Source organism: Nyctibius grandis, chromosome 5, assembly GCF_013368605.1.
Source record: "Nyctibius grandis isolate bNycGra1 chromosome 5, bNycGra1.pri, whole genome shotgun sequence".
In the NCBI taxonomy this organism is placed as follows: Eukaryota; Metazoa; Chordata; class Aves; order Nyctibiiformes; family Nyctibiidae; genus Nyctibius; species Nyctibius grandis.
In genome coordinates, this window is record NC_090662.1 from 42,554,457 (window position 1) to 42,572,789 (window position 18,333).

At 38.8% G+C, this 18,333-nt stretch overlaps 1 protein-coding gene across 1 annotated transcript in view; it reads left to right on the top strand.

The window, feature by feature from the left end:
- Window positions 1-12,199, top strand: part of MYRFL (myelin regulatory factor like) — a 47,717-nt gene extending 35,518 nt beyond the window's left edge. The window contains exons 20-26 of the mRNA XM_068402100.1: window positions 1,068-1,087; window positions 3,988-4,026; window positions 6,812-6,899; window positions 7,124-7,198; window positions 9,761-9,869; window positions 11,948-12,022; window positions 12,113-12,199. Coding sequence (XP_068258201.1) covers window positions 1,068-1,087; window positions 3,988-4,026; window positions 6,812-6,899; window positions 7,124-7,198; window positions 9,761-9,869; window positions 11,948-12,022; window positions 12,113-12,199 — 493 coding nt within the window. The remainder of the gene's footprint in view (window positions 1-1,067; window positions 1,088-3,987; window positions 4,027-6,811; window positions 6,900-7,123; window positions 7,199-9,760; window positions 9,870-11,947; window positions 12,023-12,112) is intronic.
- Window positions 12,200-18,333: the final 6,134 nt, after the last annotated feature.

The following is an 18,333-nucleotide window of genomic DNA, read 5'->3' on the forward strand; positions in this document are numbered from 1 at the left end:
ATGCATAGATGTATTGTTTACGACTTTTATAAAATTTAAAAGAAAGAGTTTATATATAAAAGTATGCACAAGTTGTTGGATTCTGTATTCCTCTTTCCCAGACCTTAACACTGTCAATGTCTAGAAGCAAGTGTTAGTATTACTAAGCTCAGCATTCATACGCTTCCTTTCTTGGCCTTGGGAACAATTCTTGCACCAACCACAGCTGACAAGTTGAGGTGAAATCAGAGAAGAATGCGGTTCAGTCTCTGAAGTACAAATGTCTGCCAGGGCAGGCATTGCCAATTGCTGTGACACTCTTACCACACAAACAGTTTCAGTGGGATTCACCCACTGGCCATTCTTTATACTGCAACGTGCTGTTGTCTGCAGACAAACTGCGTATCAGTTGTCCTCGTGATTCTTATGATCAATGCTGCAGTAAGTCCTGTGGCAGATATAGCTCAATACAGTTCTTTCAAGAGGTCATACCTAAGTGATTTGTATTGCTTTGAAGCCTGGAAGAATCTTGATTAATTAAAAAGACATTAATCTCATTTACAAATGAGGGAATTGTAGACAGATGAAAATGAAATATGAAAACCTTCTATCCCCAGCTGTCTGCTTTTGATGTTAGGTGGAAAGAGAAGATAAGAATAAACAGAAAACATTACCTTCTCAAGGTCTTATGCTCCAAATAGCATTAAGTGTGGACCCATGAGTGAAAAATCAGCAAGGTACACAAGCTACTGAAAGATTTCATATCTGCACAAGTTTAATGAAGCTGAATGTATCCCCAGACGGAAGGTAACAATGTCAATATAAAATCCAAACAGAAGGAAAAACCAACAAGCTGCTTAATCTAGCTGTAGCTAAGGTAAATGAAAAGGAAAACAGAACAAAAAGCTAAGAGTTAAATATATGGGGAATAATCAAGATAGATAAACAATAGATATTTTAGAATCAGCTGATTAGTCTGATTCATGGAAAGATAAATCTATTTGACATTACAGTTGAATTAAATGCTAATTTAGGAGTTCATATTTAACAGACCTTTTACTGTTCCACCATGCTATACCTGAATTTAGTGGGTGCAGGCTACTGCTGAGTACATCCAGTGTAGATCCTAATCCCTTGCATCTCAGATTTGTTGAGGAGAAGGCTTTTAGGAGTTTTGAAGTAGAAACAAAAGCATTCATAAGCAAAAGAAAATTTATTAATCAAAATCTCAGCACATCTTTATGTAATCTAGCTTAATGTGGCCTTTTTCCTCACACTTTCTTTGTTTTAAGAACTGGTTTCTCTGAAGATTAGACTTTCGAACTCCTATTGATTTCAGTAGAAAGGAGGAGTGTGAATACCCTTCAGCGTCTGGGCATTTTCTGCTCTCTGCTTCCATGCCGTTAGTTCTCACTGCTTGCCCCTTAATGTTAAGTGTCACTGGTAACCAGAGGCTGTCCGTACTTTTTCTTACAGTGTTGTTTCTCCCTGGTGTCTCTCCCCTCACCATAAAAGCTTGGTGAGGGCTCCTGCTGGATTTTGGTTAACTTCATGCATTTGCATTTATTTTCTTCATATGGTAGTTAATGTATTCTTAGCAAGGTACCACCACAAGAAATCAGCAGCAGGTTTTTTCCATACTGCTTATAGGATATTACAACTCATATGAATTAAAACCAGAAAGTTCTTGAGGAAAAAAAAGGATACCAAATATATTGGATGAGTTTATCCGAATCTTATCTGAAGGTAGTGGTTGTCCTCATTACATTCTGGTCATGCTCATCCTTTTGTATTTGTTATTGAATTGGATCTTCATACCCCACATGGGCCTTTGAGAAAGCCCTCAGAGTTACTGTATGTGACAGAGGGGAAATTTACCACAATTTATTGAAGGCTGCTACAGTTTTTTTTGGTGGTTCCTGGTGTTCTCAATTGACAACTAGAACTCCAATAAAAATAACTTCAGGGTCCTGTTTTCTACATTTCATTTGGATTGCATCAGCTTAAAGGACAATGAAATAGCGAAGAGTAAAAAACAAAGTAAAAATAATTTTCTATACTGGTTACTGACTCAGTTTAAATAGTTGAAATCTTAGTGAAGTAAATCTATCTTCATCCTAGTTTTTATACAAATTTCTGATACCCGCTTAATGCTTTCTTCCATAATCTGTCAAAGAATCACAGTATTAAATGTTTAGTAATTCAGAGTATGCAATAAATATTCCTGCCAACACTTGCACAGCTGAAGCATTGTATCTACAGGGAGAACATCTTTCTTTCAGTGAGCAATCTTTTACCTTTACCAGGGGATATAGGTTTTCCTACAGAATAGTTCTCTGTTAATGAAAATGCAAAAAGGCAGGGAACATCGCATGCATTGCTAACATACCTAGACTGTTAAGACAAAACAGCAGAAAGTGAAAAGAAGATGCGACAACTAGTTTGTAAATTAAAAGGAAGATGAGAGAATGAATAGGTCTCTTTTAGATCTGCCTGAAGACCTACTATACACGTCTAACTGACTGCATGTCTTCAGTAGCCATTTTTTACGTGCGTGGCAGCAGATCACAGTCTAAAGAAATGGGACAACATGACTACTAAATGCAACAGTTACCACCTAAGTTGGCAGAACTGGCAGATCCATATGACGAGCAAGCAAATAGAAAACAGATTCAAAGAATAACTGGCAGCAGTATCACAGATTCATCACAAAACACAAAACCAATGGAAATTCCAGAGATGATTTTGTATTACATTGCTTCTTGGTCCTCAGATTCCAGTTGTTAATGTTGTTCCATGCTCCCAGTCACCTACTAGCAGGAGGAAAGTCTGAATTTTCATATTTCCTATACTGAAATGAAAACCAAAATCTGGAATGAATAGTAGAACAGTAAGGTCAATTCAGCTATCTTGTTTCCATCTCAGTGAAATAATGCATTTTGATCCTTCCTTTTGTAAAACAAATTTTTATATAATGAAACAGTGACTTCTGTTCTAAACAGTCACTTGGAAATCAGAATGTTTCCTTTGGAAAAAGTGGGAATGCAGCATTTTGGTATTCTAGAAATACATGATTCCATTTTTTCCCAGATTAAATAGTATTTGATGAAGCATGTTAGTTTAGGCAAGATCAACATTTCTCAGTGCCAATTTATTGGTAACATGTCTCTGGACAGATTCTTGGCTGGCAATTAGTGTAAGAGCACAGGAATAGCTTTAAACCATTTCCCATGGGCTTGAAAGGGCCTTTTTCCTTCCCCTGGTTGTACAATGTGATGATTATTCAAAAGATCTTTTAAAGTTCATTTTTTCTAGGGAAATGCTGAGAAAATGAATAGAGTTAAAAAAAATCACCAGCTTATATTTCCCAGCCTAGTTCAGTGTTTGAAATTACAGAGGTGACATCAGTGAACATGGTGATCATGTCAGAGCTGTATATTTCTTTAATTTGATGACTCATCCTTCCCTCTCTGAAGTACTGTATCTCACTTGGGTCAGTCCTCAGTGTCTTACATCTCACATTCAAAAAGCTAAGTTATTCTTCTGGCCTATGTTTGTGTGGCAGATGCCTATTTATTAATTTTTATCACTAATAAGAAAGATGTGGCTTTACGATCAGATTTGTGCTGAAGTGCTTGACTGGATGTTGACTTTCGCTTTGGTTCTGTATTATAACAATTGGTGATATTCTGTCTGTGGGATGAAATCTTTTCTATTAGGCTATTTTTTGAAATGTTTTAGATATCCTGTAGAATTTCAAAAGCTTGTTTCGTGTAATCTACAAACTTCTTTTGACTGTATATATCTTCTGAATAGAGGTGCTTTATATTTTAAAGATTTTTCTTGCTGGTTATGCATGCCTTTATCCAAGTGATAATTAACAAAACATCTTCTCTGGTGTTGTATTCATATTTTGCTGTGACAACTGTGCAAGGCTAACTTGGGGACATTTGTACATACATCCTTTCACAGGAAACAAAAGCAACAAGTTACCTGAACAAGATCCAGTCAAAATATCTAACGGAAGACCTGATCTTGGAAATGACTGTAAGTCCCATATTTTTTTTAAAAAACTATTGAAATGTATAATTGCATAACTTTGAAAAGCTACCTTTAGGCTTGGAATTCTGCTGCTGGAATTTAGAGAAGTTTCATTTGTAACTGGTAATTATAGAGAATTAGCACTTAGGAATATTAAATACCTGTGATTCACTATAATTTTCTTGTCATTGCAATTTATTCTTACATCTTCATTAGATTTTTCTCAGACATTCTGTCTGCCCTCTCTAGAGAGTTCTTAGACTTGGCTTCAGATGCAATAAAACGACAAGTGACATTTTTCTTAACAAGGGCTAGAATCTTGTAAGGTGCTCAACACTGCTAACTCTTATACAGAAAAATGCTTAAGCATATGAGTGTGGTATTTGTGTGCAGGAAATGCATGACACAGTGTAAAGGAGGTGTCTGGGGTTTGGCCCAGTTGACCTAACAGATTAAAAATATCAGCTGCTGAAAGGGGCCATCTCTGCCTCAGAATCCTGACACTGCCTGCATCAGTGGAGATGAAATTAAGTTCTTTGACACAGGACATTTGACTTGATTTCAGGCGCCCCTCTGACACTGCCGTCAGAGCCAGTCTGGGCTGAAAATACTGATACTTCTCTGTGAAGATGAGTATCTGCTGATTACGTATGCTGTGATGGCATGCTCTGACATTCATTCAGTATAAGCAGGATTATGCCTTGTCTTTTCTGTTTATGTGGGTGCTCTGTTTTAAGGTTTGGGTTTTTTACAAATGTTTGATTAAAGATTAGGCAATATTTGTATGATAAAACATCTATACACTCTCATGCACTTAAAGCAGTTTGCTAGCTGGGGCCATGTGAGGAATAGAACACAGGTTCTGCTTGTTGCCTGGGTATGCCCCAGTGGGATGATCTGGAAAAAATCATTCCTCTTCTGATTTTTTACATGGCTACACACCTCAGAAAAGAGTCTCTGTGGCATTACTATGATACATGTTGTAATGAGATGCTGTGTCGTATGGAAATGTTCTTCTGTTCTTGTTCTTTGAGATGAACATGCTCGATTTCCCTCTGTCACTTAAGCATACATATGGGGATAATTGCATGCTGAAAGTTAAGTATATACTACTGCACAGATATTTTATAATCAGAGCACAGATCAGCCTATAATCATCAGGTTTCTTTGCGAAGTAGGGAACTGTTGCTGTAGAACAGAACAGAAACACAAAACCAGTGTTTGCAGTAGGATGTGAAGAGCAGGCTTGGGCCTGCTGAACCAGGTTCTCCTTATGCTTTCTGCACCACATTGCAAGACTTAAAATATCAGCAGCTCGAAGCTGTAGGTAACAGCTGGAGTCTGGCTATCTGCTGATGGCTCATACCCTCCCTCCACACCTGGGCCTTCCCTAAACCATTGGCAGTGTGAGCCTAGGTCCACTCAGGGAGATTAAACCTGTTTGGCTCCTTCTGTTTGAAGACCCTCCACAATTCAGACTGAAGTGGGCTGGTTTAGGGGTCTGAGATGTTGCAGGTCCTAACTATGGACCTGCACTGCTTTAATGCTGTAAATGTATCCAGAAAAAAACAATCTTTTTCAGGGTGCAGCTCACTGCAGAGATACCTAGGCCAGCTGTGAAAGCAGAAGCTGTGCTGTTGTGTTAGCATACTGGTTCTTGCCACCTAACTCTCTGCAGGGTTAGTCTGCCTTGGGGAAGAGCCACACCATCGTGGCTGTACTCTTCATCTCACCGTAACTGTCCACCCTAGGGAACACCTGCGTGGCACAGAGATGCTGGCCCAAGGTATCACAGGAAGCCTGTGGCAAATGGGGGAACTTAATCCAGCCTGATTAGGGACATAATCACTCTAGTAACCAGTTACTTCTGTCATCTTTCCTGTTAATCGATACACCAGCTATGGTTTGAAGTTGGTTTTTCCCCAGGAACTAGTTTTTCAGTTACTAGTGTCTAGATATCTAACTGCTTTGCATGCTGCCCTGAAACATATTTTATATGTGCATATGTATAAATACAGCATGTATACATCTGTTTCTACTTAAGATGTTGAGCTAATTCTAAAATATGAATTTTTGTAGAGTTTTTATTCCATATTCTACTTCCTTCAGGTTCAGGATGTAAGTGTTTGAATGGTATGAATATAATATCCTGCTAATGCTGTTTTTAGTTGCTCCTATTGCCACAGTTTACTTACGATCAAAGTGCACATATATTTTTGGTTAGCTGAGCATATTTTGATTCATATTTAATGATGTTCTTATATGTAGAATATTACAAACCTAAGCTCTTGGAAGTTCAAGTCAGTGTTTTATGAAGAAATTACAGTAGTCATTAGAGTTACGTAGCTTTTCTGTACAGTGGATTAGAAACAAGTTTTGTGGCATTCCAAATTATTTAACTTGGCAAAAAATTATTAATTTTTAACAAATTAATGCTTACTTGCATGAGCATGCCTTCTAGTACATTAAAATTCACATTGGCACATTTCTATCTTACTTGGACTGCTACCAAAATAGCCTTTGATGTCTGCTCAAAAGTAGATGTTACAGTATTAGGTGCTCATGATATTTATCCTTGTAAATTGAACAAGCATCTTATCTCCCCTGTAATGGCAGAATGAAGGTAATCAAACCGAGGCTTCTTACTGAGTGCTAGTTTAGACCTCATGTAGCAACTCCTGTAGTGGCGAGCAAGGGAATAGATGCCACTGTATTAACTGCAATTTTATTATGCTCTTAACTAAGATTTCTGAAATAATCAAGAAGTAAACATTATTCTTAATATTTTTAGGGATTGATACAACAATCAGTTCAATACAGATTTTGGAAACTCAGCAAAGCATTGACAGTCGCTATTGTAGTAAAAATCTACAGTGCAGGTAGGTAAATTGCATTATTATGCTTTATTATGGTGGAATAGAATGCCATTAATGCGGCATGGCTGCTTGGCTGGCTCCTTCTCACAGTTGTTTCCTCTGGCGTACAGGATTTTTTTCTACCTTTTTGTATTTTTTCTTTTTTTAAATTTAAATGTAATTTCCACGTTTTTGCAAAGATACTATCTATCTCAAAATCCTATGTGCATTAATGCCACCTTTTTCAGGTCTGGAAATTACAGCTATGTTATTCCTGTTAACAAACACACACCCATGGATGTAGAAATCTCACTGGAAATAAAGTAAGTACAATTAAAGATAATACGTACATAACAAGATAGTGGTTCATGTTTTTTGACAGTAATTCTTGATTTCTATGGTGACACTAAGTTGTCCCTATTCAGAGGAGTGGGAAAAATCTATGCACAACTACGACCTTAATGTAGACCTTTGGGTAGATCCTTTGCTGTAGCATAGGCCCAGTACCACTCTCAGCGCAATGACAATTTCACCCATCGATGCAGATATTAAAATCCAGTAGTCTTAAGGTTCAGTCTAATAATCATTTAAGCACACAAGTATGCAAATATTAGCAGGATTGTGGCCTTTGGCTTAGGGATCTGAGGTTTTTTGGTGTAGAGAAATATTATTAGGAACATGCATAAATAACTTGGGAGAACACCTTTTTTGGCCTGTTGTGCCAAGCTCTGTAAGAGGGGATTCTTGTGCAGGAACATCCGGTAATAGATAAAATTCTGACTTACAGGAGGAATATGCAGCAGGCTTACTCCTATCAGCATATATTTTCTCCTCAAATGAAAGCCTAGCTCCATTGTGTTCTCCCAGAAGTACCAAATCCTTTCTTTTGGGGTTCTTCTCTGATAAAGGCCAGCAATAGCCAGAACAGCTGCCAAACACTCTGCTTGATGACACTTCATGACTCCAGTGTCTCAAGGAAGGACTCTGAAGTTATGGATGGTCTTTAGGTCCAGTCTTTTGATCTTGAATGTTATGCTTGTAAACACCTGCCTTTTTCAGATAAGAGGAAATATATATAACAGTACTCCTGAAGTGCCTGCTTTTTTTCTACAGCAACTGAAAATATGTCTTTTAAGTGTATGCCATTACAATCTAATAATACAGCCCTCCCATGCAGGGATTAATACATCATGCTCAGAGTTTCACTGAAGTAGTTGCTGAATTTATTTTGGATAGTGGTTTGTGGTTTGGCACAAGGCGGATTTTCAGTATAGATCGTTTCTATATGCTTTCACTAAACAAAGCCGCGAAGTTAACAGAAATCAAAACACTTAACAAAACCCAAATGTATTTGGATTACTGTGCCCAAATACTGTAAGATACTGTAAATACTTAAAAAATTTGGAAAACTTTTATGCCTGCTGCATAAATAAAATGAAACCAACACACACTACTGACATCCTGTCTAGGACAGAGAATCTGCCATATATGAATTATATGCTTTAAAATTGGTGTTTCTTATAATACCTTGTTAATGTTGTGAAAGCACATTTTGTTGAGGGGTGCTTTGTTGTTCCCCACAGCATAAACTGTAAATATTCATGTTGCCTTTTCCCCACCTTCTGCTTTCATTTTTTCTGCTAGCCATTGCCATGTCTGAGTTTCTTTCAATCTCCAAGGCATTTTTGTTTGATTATTTTTGTCTCAGAAAAGCCATCTGGTAAGCTAGGAATTGCTGGAAACTCTCTCTAGGAATAGTTTGGAAAAGATATGACCATGGAGTCTTTGCTGTTGAAGAATTCTGAATGAAATTCTGTTTACCACTGCTTTCCCAGACAACATCTGGGATATTTTGACTTCTTTTTAATGATATATTTGCATGTGTACAGTGGCAAATGGGAGTTATTTATACAGGTCTCTGTTTTAAGGCTTATTATGCATTTATCTTCCATAAAATTGATGTTGTGTTTAGATGCCCAGCTACCCTCTGGCACAGGTATATTATGCCTAAGCATGATGTAAGCCGTGCAACTCAAACATGTCATGACCATTAATTTGTATAAAAAGTCATAGACAATAGCTTCTGGTATGAATATGCTTAAGGTTTGAGGTATTTTACTGTACCTTTCTAGATTTATCTTAACAACTGTAAAGCTCACCCAGATTTCCAAATGCCAAACAACCTCTGTTCACAGAATCACAGAATGATTGGGGTTGGAAGGGACCTCTGGAGATCATCTAGTCCAAACCCCTGCCAAAGCAGATTCCCCTAGAGCAGGTTGCACAGGGTCGTGTCCAGGCGGGTTTTGAATATCTCCATAGAAGGAGACTCCACAACCTCCCTGGGCAGCTTGTTCCAGTGCTCTGTCACCCTCAAAGTAAAGAAGTTTTTCCTCATATTGAGATGGAACTTCCCATGTTTCAGTTTGTGTCCATTTGCCCTTGTCCTGTCACTGGGCACCACTGAGAAGAGTCTGGCCCCATCCTCTTGACACCCACCCCTAAGGTATTTGTAAGTGTTGATAAGATCCCCCCTCAGTCTTCTCTTCTCCAGACTAAACAGACCCAGCTCCCTCAGCCTCTTCACATAAGAGAGATACTCCAGTCCTCTAATCATCTTTGTAGCCCTCAGCTGGACTCTCTCCAGTAGTTCCTTATCTTTCTTGAACTTTGGGGCCCATTCATGGGAGGGAATGAGACCAGATTAGAAATTGGTGGCTTAGATTTATCTCCTTCATATCAACCAGTGAAGTAAGCTCCTCTGCTTTATTTTTCCACAATTAGATTCTTCAGATTTTCCCCCCTGTATGTATATTATATTTATGTATATGATTCTTCTATTAAGGGCAATGGGGTAGATCCTTATTTTTCTTTGTTTCTTGAAGCACCACAGAACCATTAATTATATTTCTCTGCAAAATCGCACTTGGAAATTATTGCTCCCATTATTCTTCAAGCCAAAACAGTAGGAAGGATTTCCTAGAAACCACACAGGTAAGATTTTTGCAGCAATACTCTGGCTTGTGGGGATCATTTTTATAAAATTAATGGCTGCAAAATTCTGATCTTGATTAAGGTAGTGGAAATCCAAATGGTACTTTGAGTCTGCCAGTTGTAGCTGGCTTTGGTATGACCATAATGAGAGGCAACTTTTTTGTAGGAGTCAGTTTTCTGCTGAATTTTATAAAAATCTATCCATCTAGTGACTCTCTACAAGGACAGTTTTGAGTCTACTTCAGCCTAAGCCACCACTATAACTCATTATATCTCCAGAGATACTTAAGAAATGGGAGTGCTTTTCACCCAGGGCCTTAGGAGACAGTCTCCTCCAAACTATCATTTACTCTACTGTTTCCATTATTGTCTTATGGGTAATGAATTCCAGTCTTTAAGTCTTGAATTCACTGGAAACAATGGTAGCATTCTCCTTTATTTCTGTGTGAACACGTGTTTACCAATAAATCTCTCTAGGAAAAGTTCTTCAATTAAAAGTAGGACTTGTTTACATGTTGTTCTCTGGATTGCCTCAATGGGAATAAAAGCTGTTAAAACAGGTTAACTTTTCCCAGTAAAAGATATTTAGGGACCCGATCTTGCAAACTTTTGATCATCTCCAGTAAAATTATGAAGGCCTTAAACCCCCTTCAGATTCTCTGGAAATATAACTCTTTCAAGGCCTTGGATTTGTCCACATTTCTTGGAAATATTTATTCTGGCTAAAACAGTAGGAAAGGCAAAAGCAAGGATAATAGCATTTCTGAACACATGGTAGGAGAAATCTCTATGAAGTTGGAAGTCATTTCATGATCTTTAGATTTCTGATCTATGGTGCCGTACATGATATGTTCATAATTGATTTTAAATTACTTTTTTGTGCTTTGTCAAATTAGAGCAGTTGGGATACCCCCATCCTTAAGCTGACTTTCTGATCAGCTTTTCAAAAGTCTTTGCAAAAAGTTACATGCTTCTCTGCAACTACATGGTTCTGCAACTGCTGCAAAGTCATCAGAAAGCCAAAATCATCCAAGTTTTGACCTGTCTGCCGTGATTCCAACAGAACTGAAATTTAGTCAGACTCAGAGATTTTCACAGTGCATAAATATCCTTGAAGTTTACTGCCAAAACTGGTCAAAGAGATTTCCTGTGTCAACCTGAAATCCACATCAAAAGACTAAAGCTAACTAGCCTCCAGCAGCAGTGACCATTCAGGTTTGACGTGACTCAGAATAGAAATGCTGCCTGGTTGGAGAGTGTTTTTTCAAGAGGATTTTCCTAGGGACTGTAAGCCTTATTCCCTACCAAAGGGCAGGACAGCAATCATTTGGACACAGCAGTCTCATGTAAGTTGTATCATGTGAACATATCGCCTCCAACAGAGAAAATGTGTCGGAAAGTGAAGGGAGGAGGGAAAGATGAAGGAGTTCAGACACTAGAAAGTGATGAAATAAAAGTTACCATGGATCATTAGGTCAAAAAAGAAGTGAGGATTGAATTTGATTTTATTCAATGTAGCATAAACATGTCAGATAGGAAATATATTATTTCTTTTGTACATGGCAGGACACTGCAATCAAAAATAGCGTGAAATCTTGCCTGCATCTGGTTTTGAAATACTGAGTGAAGATGCTACCCATATCTTTAGAATATATGAAGGAACTTTCACTGCCTTCTGAGGACTACTAAAGTTGCTGTTTCAAAATCAGCAGAATTGCCATTTGCTACTATTACACCTTAAAGCTCTTGGGCCACCTGGCACATCCTAAGGAACAATCCTTATTTATTGTGGGATTTGCTTGGAAAGCTAGAGAGAGAGTTCTGTTATTCAGAGCCAGCTGAGTGTCTCTGGGAGCCAGATGCCTGTCAGTTCCTGTGCAGAGCTGATCAGAGCAAACCCACATTTGCAGGGTTTAAAGTCAGCACTTTGAATTTAAATACTGACTACAGCTATCAAGTCATGTCATCTTAATTACTTTGCACTGCATTTGTCAATGAAATGTTTCCAGAGCCTATCTTTCTCTCCAATTTAATGTGAAATAAGGTTATCTAATCTCTCTCTCTCATTTATTATCTAGGGACGTCAGCATATTTGGACTCTCCCTGTAGCTAAATTGTATGACAGCGCATACTATTTCCGTGTAGCTGTGCCGGTAAGCCTTTTCAAATGGCAACACAGCAAAAGACAAATAGCATTTGAACTGAGAGATCTTATATGAATCTCCTTTGTTTTTCTTCTGCAGGGTTTCGCAGGCTGCTCGACAGATCCTTATTTTGCTGGAATGTTTTTTACTGATTACTACTTCTATTTTTATCGGCTATGTAACTAAAATGTTGCTTGTCATTCTGTTCTTTGGAGAAAAGACAATGAAGCTCTTGATGTGAAAAAGAGACTTGCGAACAGCCCTGGATACTTTTTTAAACCTCTTGCTGAGTTGTATGGCACTTTCTTGTTTGTTTCACTTTTAAATGAAAGAAAAAAAAGAGAAAAATAGAAAGTGTTTGACAACAACTGTAGCTCTGCATTTCCAGGAACTGTTTCTAAAAGGACATGAGGCAATGGAGTATATGACATGTAAATAAATAATCCCATTGATCATAGTGAAGTTATATGATATTGTACATATAGCAGACAAGAATAAATGGGTAGAAGCTCTGCTGAGCTGGGATACACTCCAGTCATCAGAAGATGGTGAGATAATAAAATGATATTTGCGGTCAGGAGACCTGCTTCTGTCCTACAGGCATATACCTTCTTTTGGTATCTTCTGCCCTTTATTTATATATAAATCTATTTTTTTTCCTAACAAAACCAAAACCAAACTAAACTTTGAGAGAGAAGTGTAGCACTGTGCAAATGCCCTCTAAAATAAGTGCTGTAAGTTAGGGAACAGCAGGTCAATTCTGCAGTCTGTGTGAGTATTTCCATTTCAGAAAGCAGTACCATCATTACCGTTACGATTGTGTGATTTAATGATGCTGCTGCTGTTTGAATGAGATATGTTTCGGCTACCTTTTTTTTTAAACTGTACAGCAGGAATGAATTTACTCCTAAATTCAGGTTATTTTTTTCCTTGGTGTTTGTGATTTCTGCTAGTGTGGTGAAAGAATAGAGATATTCCAGAAGAATAATGTCTTGCCTGCATGGCTTTCTAAGATGCATATGGCTACACACTTGCATGGGAGAAATCTTCCTGTTTATATTTAGGAAATACATGTTTAAGGCAAAGCTATTTGAATGAAATTCCACATTACTTGCTCAGACAGAAGGAAATAATATAGCTTGGTAATAACCAAGCACAGTATAAATAGTGTTTCGGGGTATGTTTAGAACAATCATTCACGTTGTGTAGAGAAGAGAAAGTAATTATAATGGATAGACTGTAGGCTTTTAAGATTTATAATATAAAAGTTACATTTGAACAACCTTACTCTGAATGAAATTATTTAGCAGAGAAAGGGAAACATTAGGAAGAAAAATTAATCTCTAAAAAAGAGCTGACCACAGTCTTTGTAAACACCAGTGGGTCTTAATTGTATATTTATTGCCTGACGATGCAATGGGATAATTTAATTTGTTTCTATGCCTTCATTTGGCATTTCTTTTGTCACAATTTTATGATTTCCTTCAAGGATGACCTTCTCACTGATTTTTTTTAGCTGTATGTACTTCAGTTGGGGTTAACTGCAATGTCCATGGGTTTTTTTGCCTTAAATGACACACTACTTTAACCTTAAATGTATAAGGGTTTGTTGTTTTTGTTTTTGTTTTTTTTTTCCCTGGGAAGTATTTATGGGGTAAACCACATGTTCTGTAATATCCCAGAGACTAACTGAACTTGGAACTCTGGATCCAAAAGCATCAGAAGTTTGTGCCTTTAGGTTTTTATGGTCCATACCTGAGGGTAATTCCTGAGGAGAGCCATCTGGTCACAGATGATAATGTGTGTGCATTGTGAACAAAAATTATACATTTCTAGACCCACCTGGTTTTCATCACGCTGTTCTGGGTTGAAATACTCAGTGGCACAGAGCACTGCAGTAGGAGAATATAAGCTCACAGTGTTACCTGTCACCAAAAAAACCATTCCTGTGATTAGAGTCTGGGGTGAGATGCATGTGGGATAGCAACTATTTTCTCTTTGAAAAAGCTTGTGGTGATTTTATTAGAAATTACTTTGCCCATTCAAGAATTTTCAACTAGTTCTTTACTCCTGTCATATGTTTTTAGTAGAGGTACTCTTGAAGATTTTATTTGAATTTAAGATGACAAGTTGCTGTACGAAGGCTGTGTTCTAACACATCAGAGGTAACAAAAATCCACCTTGGCAAAAGCTACGGAGGAACTGGCAGAAATGAAATACTTGGCATTGAAAGAACTGTGGTAAATAGTCTTCAGGCTCCTGAGAAAATCTGTGAATGACAATGAGCTGAAAGACTTTAAAATGGGATGACATATTAACAGTAGTGTTTTGATGATTTTAAATGCGGATCAGATGACTTCTGTCCCTTTGTGACACTAATTATGTTGTATTGGGGTTACCACTGAATGAGTTAGTGAATTGGGGTGCCAGGAGGAAATCGTAGTAGTGTAACAGAACCCTGAGCATCCCTGAACACGCCCTGTTTTTCCATCTAGAAGTTTCGTCTAGTCAAAAAAGAAAAACTTTGCAATTTGCCTGGGATTTCACATACACAAGGTCCAAAAGTGCAAGAGAAGATACCCTGTGTACATGATTCAGCCTATACTTGCACTATGGCTTTTTAGTCTGAGAGTCAGACAGGTGCTTGGTCACCTGGAAATCCCAGAAAATGTTTCAATGCTCCTTTCCTCTGGATAATGTTTTCAGAATACATTGAATTGCCCAGGCACGTGCTGTCTGGCTGTACAGTGCATGTTCAGCGGGTTCCACAAGCCCAAGGAGTGTCAGCCTGTGCTGGTTTTGGCTGGGATAGAGTTAATTTTCTTCATTGTAACTGGTATGGGGCTGTGTTTTGGATTTATGCTGGAAACAGTGTTGATAACACAGGAACGTTTCAGTTACTGCTGAGCAGTGCTCACACAGTGTCAAGGCCTTTTCTGCTTCTCACACCACCCCACCAGCGAGTAGGCTGGGGGTGCACAAGAAGTTGGGAGGGGACACAGCTGGGACAGCTGACCCCAACTGACCGAAGGGATATTTCACACCATATGATGTCATGCTCAGCATATAAAGCTGGGGGAAGAAGGAAGGGGGGGGGCGTGGCGTTCAGAGTGATGGCATTTGTCTTCCCAAGGAAATGTTATGCTTGATGGAGTCCTGTTTTCCTGGAGATGGCTGAACACCTGCCTGCTGATGGGAAGTGGTGAATGAATTCCTTGTTTTGCTTTGCTTGTGTGCGTGGCTTTTGCTTTACCTATTAAACTGTCTTTTTTTTCCAACCCACGAGTTTTCTCACTTTTTATTCTCTCCCCCACCCCACTGGGGGAGAGTGAGTGGGTGGCTGGGTGGTGTTTACCTGCCTGCCGCTGTTAAACCATGACACAGCACCACCAGGTGCACAGTGGGTGATGTACATGCCCAGATTTAGGTCCATTTTGGTGTGAAAATACAGAAGCTCTAGGAGTGATTCTCACGCCCATATCTGCTGAGCCTTCACTTTCCTTTGTTTGGGGAGGTGGAACTCATCTTGACACCACTGGAGTGGTGACATGCTCTACCTCATGCAGTCCTTCTCCCTTGTACAACACTAAACTAGGACTACCACAGAAGAATACCACAGGGAAAAACATGGCTGGCAGCATTTTCCGTCCTGAACAAGTAAAGTAATTATGGATTGATTTTTCCAAATGAAAAACATGGTTCTAAAATGTTCAAGTGTCTCAGTTGTTTTTTTGCCATTTCTGTGTGCTCAGTGATAAAGTTGCAACAATTTTTAATAGTGGTCATTACAATTTGAAACAAATTTCATGATAATGAATAACAAATTATTAATGTTTTATGTACATTCTACCTGGAAGAAGAAATCCCTTTCCCTTACATCCTTTTAGCACAACATGGATGAATTGTAGAGCCCTCCAGACATCCATCACTGGAGTATTTTCAGTAAGTTTGACCTAGTGGTGGCAGTGGCATTTTAAGTGAGTTGCTGAGATCACTTGAAATCTTGCTGCACTAAGCGGAGAGGCTATAAAGGGAAAATCCTGCATGGTCACCCCATGAAAACCAAGGACAAAGCAGAAGAGCAGAATGAGTGGTTCTGGGGTGTGAGTCTGCAGCTGGAATAGCTGTTAGCCTTCAGGCACAACCCCTGCCAAAGCTGTAGACAGCTGTGAGCAAAGGGGCATTTTGGTTTCTGGCTGTGGCTCGATTCAAATGACTCTTTAGTTTAGAAAAAGCCTTGGTGGGTAGTGAGGAGGCTATTCGTGTTGACCTGGTGAGATGACGTGAGCCTACAGTGAGAAGCTAGCAATCCCAAAGCTGAGTCTGGCATCCTGCACAGCACGGGTCTGAAGGGAGACATGGAGGTAAGCTTTTGATGAAGTCCTGCTTATCTACATTTTTCTAGGATCATAGCTTGCTTTCTAGAATCAGAAAAACACTTGCATTAAGAATTGTTAGCGGGTTAAATTCTGCCCACAGTGCGAGAAGTTGGTCATTCAGGAGTCAGTTGCTTCTTAACCTACAAATCCATTGCACAGAACCTGAGACAATTAAGCTGCAAAATGAAAACCTGATTTATATCAGGTTTACTCTTTCTCTCTCTGTTGATCTAAGTGCTAGAGTACGTTTAAAATAAATCAGTTTGTTGGAGGTATAGAAACTAGTTTCAAGATAGATACACAGAAAATTAATCATAGTTTGTAAAATAGTTGCAGTGATTTAAGACTTTTATATGGTATGTTGCTTTATATGAAGACATGGTTTTATATATGACATTATAGTACACTTAAAAGCATTGAAGACAACTGATGGAAATTCATTATAGGAATTGTTCACTGATGTTACCTTCATCTTCGAATAATTCTACTTAATGTCCCAGCTAAACTATCCTATAAAGAAACAATTTCCTGCAAATTTGTGTCCTGTAGTGCTGACAGTCCTCCACTGGAAAAACCCCAGCTGCTCTTTTGGTCTTCATGGATGTCTCTGCCACATGATGTTTGCTTCCTCCCATGTTCCCCACCTGTTTGACAGGGCAAAAGGCAGGACCAGCTCTGATTTGAGCTGTTCTCATACTGACAGGGAAAGCTGGCTGCTTCCTCACACAGGGAGTTCCTACCTGCCTTTGGAAAGAGTAAATTGTGCCTGTCTGTTTCTTTGTGTGGACACCAGTTTGGGTCTTTTGCTCTCCTTGGCTTCAGATTTTCTTGAATCTTGTGGGAACATAATATGGCTGAGCATCTCTCGAATTTGATTGTAAATGGTCAAAGCATTAAAAAGCAGAACAGGGAAGTTGATGATATCAGGGTGGAATTTTAATGTCCTGTTTGATGCCAGGATTTAGTTCATTCCAGACAAAAGAATCTCTAGTGATGGCTCTCATCTTAGGGGAGATGGTGCTTTTTGAAACAGGATGTTTGGGAAGTTTTAGTTTGTAGATCTGGAGCTTTGGAAAACATCTTTGACACCAAGGAAACTGGGATTCAGTCTCACTCCTCTGTAGACCTGGGGCCACTGATGAAGCCTTCATGCCTCAATTGCTCACCCATGCCTTTGCTAACAGTATTTTCCTTTCTCGAAGGGGAAGAGGAACTGAAAGTGGGGCAGAGTTAAAAGGGTAAATGTATTAAACACAGTGAGATGCTCATGTGTGTCAGGATTATATATGTTTGGAACTAATCAAACAGACCCTGTTTTAGTAAAACAACACGCTCAGCACTTCTGAAAAAATCAGGCCCAGTGAGGAGTGTACAGGTTTGACTAGCTTTTCAGTTCAAATGCTTTGATCTTGGCATGTTAACTCAAAATCCTTGATAGACTACAGAAAAGTTTCTCCAGAAAAAGCATGGACATTATTTTTCTAGACAATGGTGATCAAATACTTCGAAGAAACAGTTTTAACTGTTACATTTCCACACCCCCTCCCTTTCTCTTATGCAGACATCGTATTTGTTAAATGTTTCTAATCTGATATGGGTGTATTTGCTCGCTGTGGAATGAGTAATTTTAATTAACATCTGCAAACCACCAAATAATTCCTGAGGTGGCAGCTGCTGGCTATGTCCCACACTCTCACAGAATCACAGAATCAACCAGGTTGGAAGAGACCTCAGGGATCATCGAGTCCAACCGTTGCTCTGACACCACCCTGTCAACTAGACCATGGCACTAAGTGCCATGTCCAGTCTTTTCTTAAACACATCCAGAGATGGTGACTCCACCACCTCCCTGGGTAGCCCATTCCAATGGCTAATAACCCTTTCTGAAAAGAAATTCTTCCTAATGTCCAACCTCAACCTCCCCTGGCGAAGCTTGAGGCT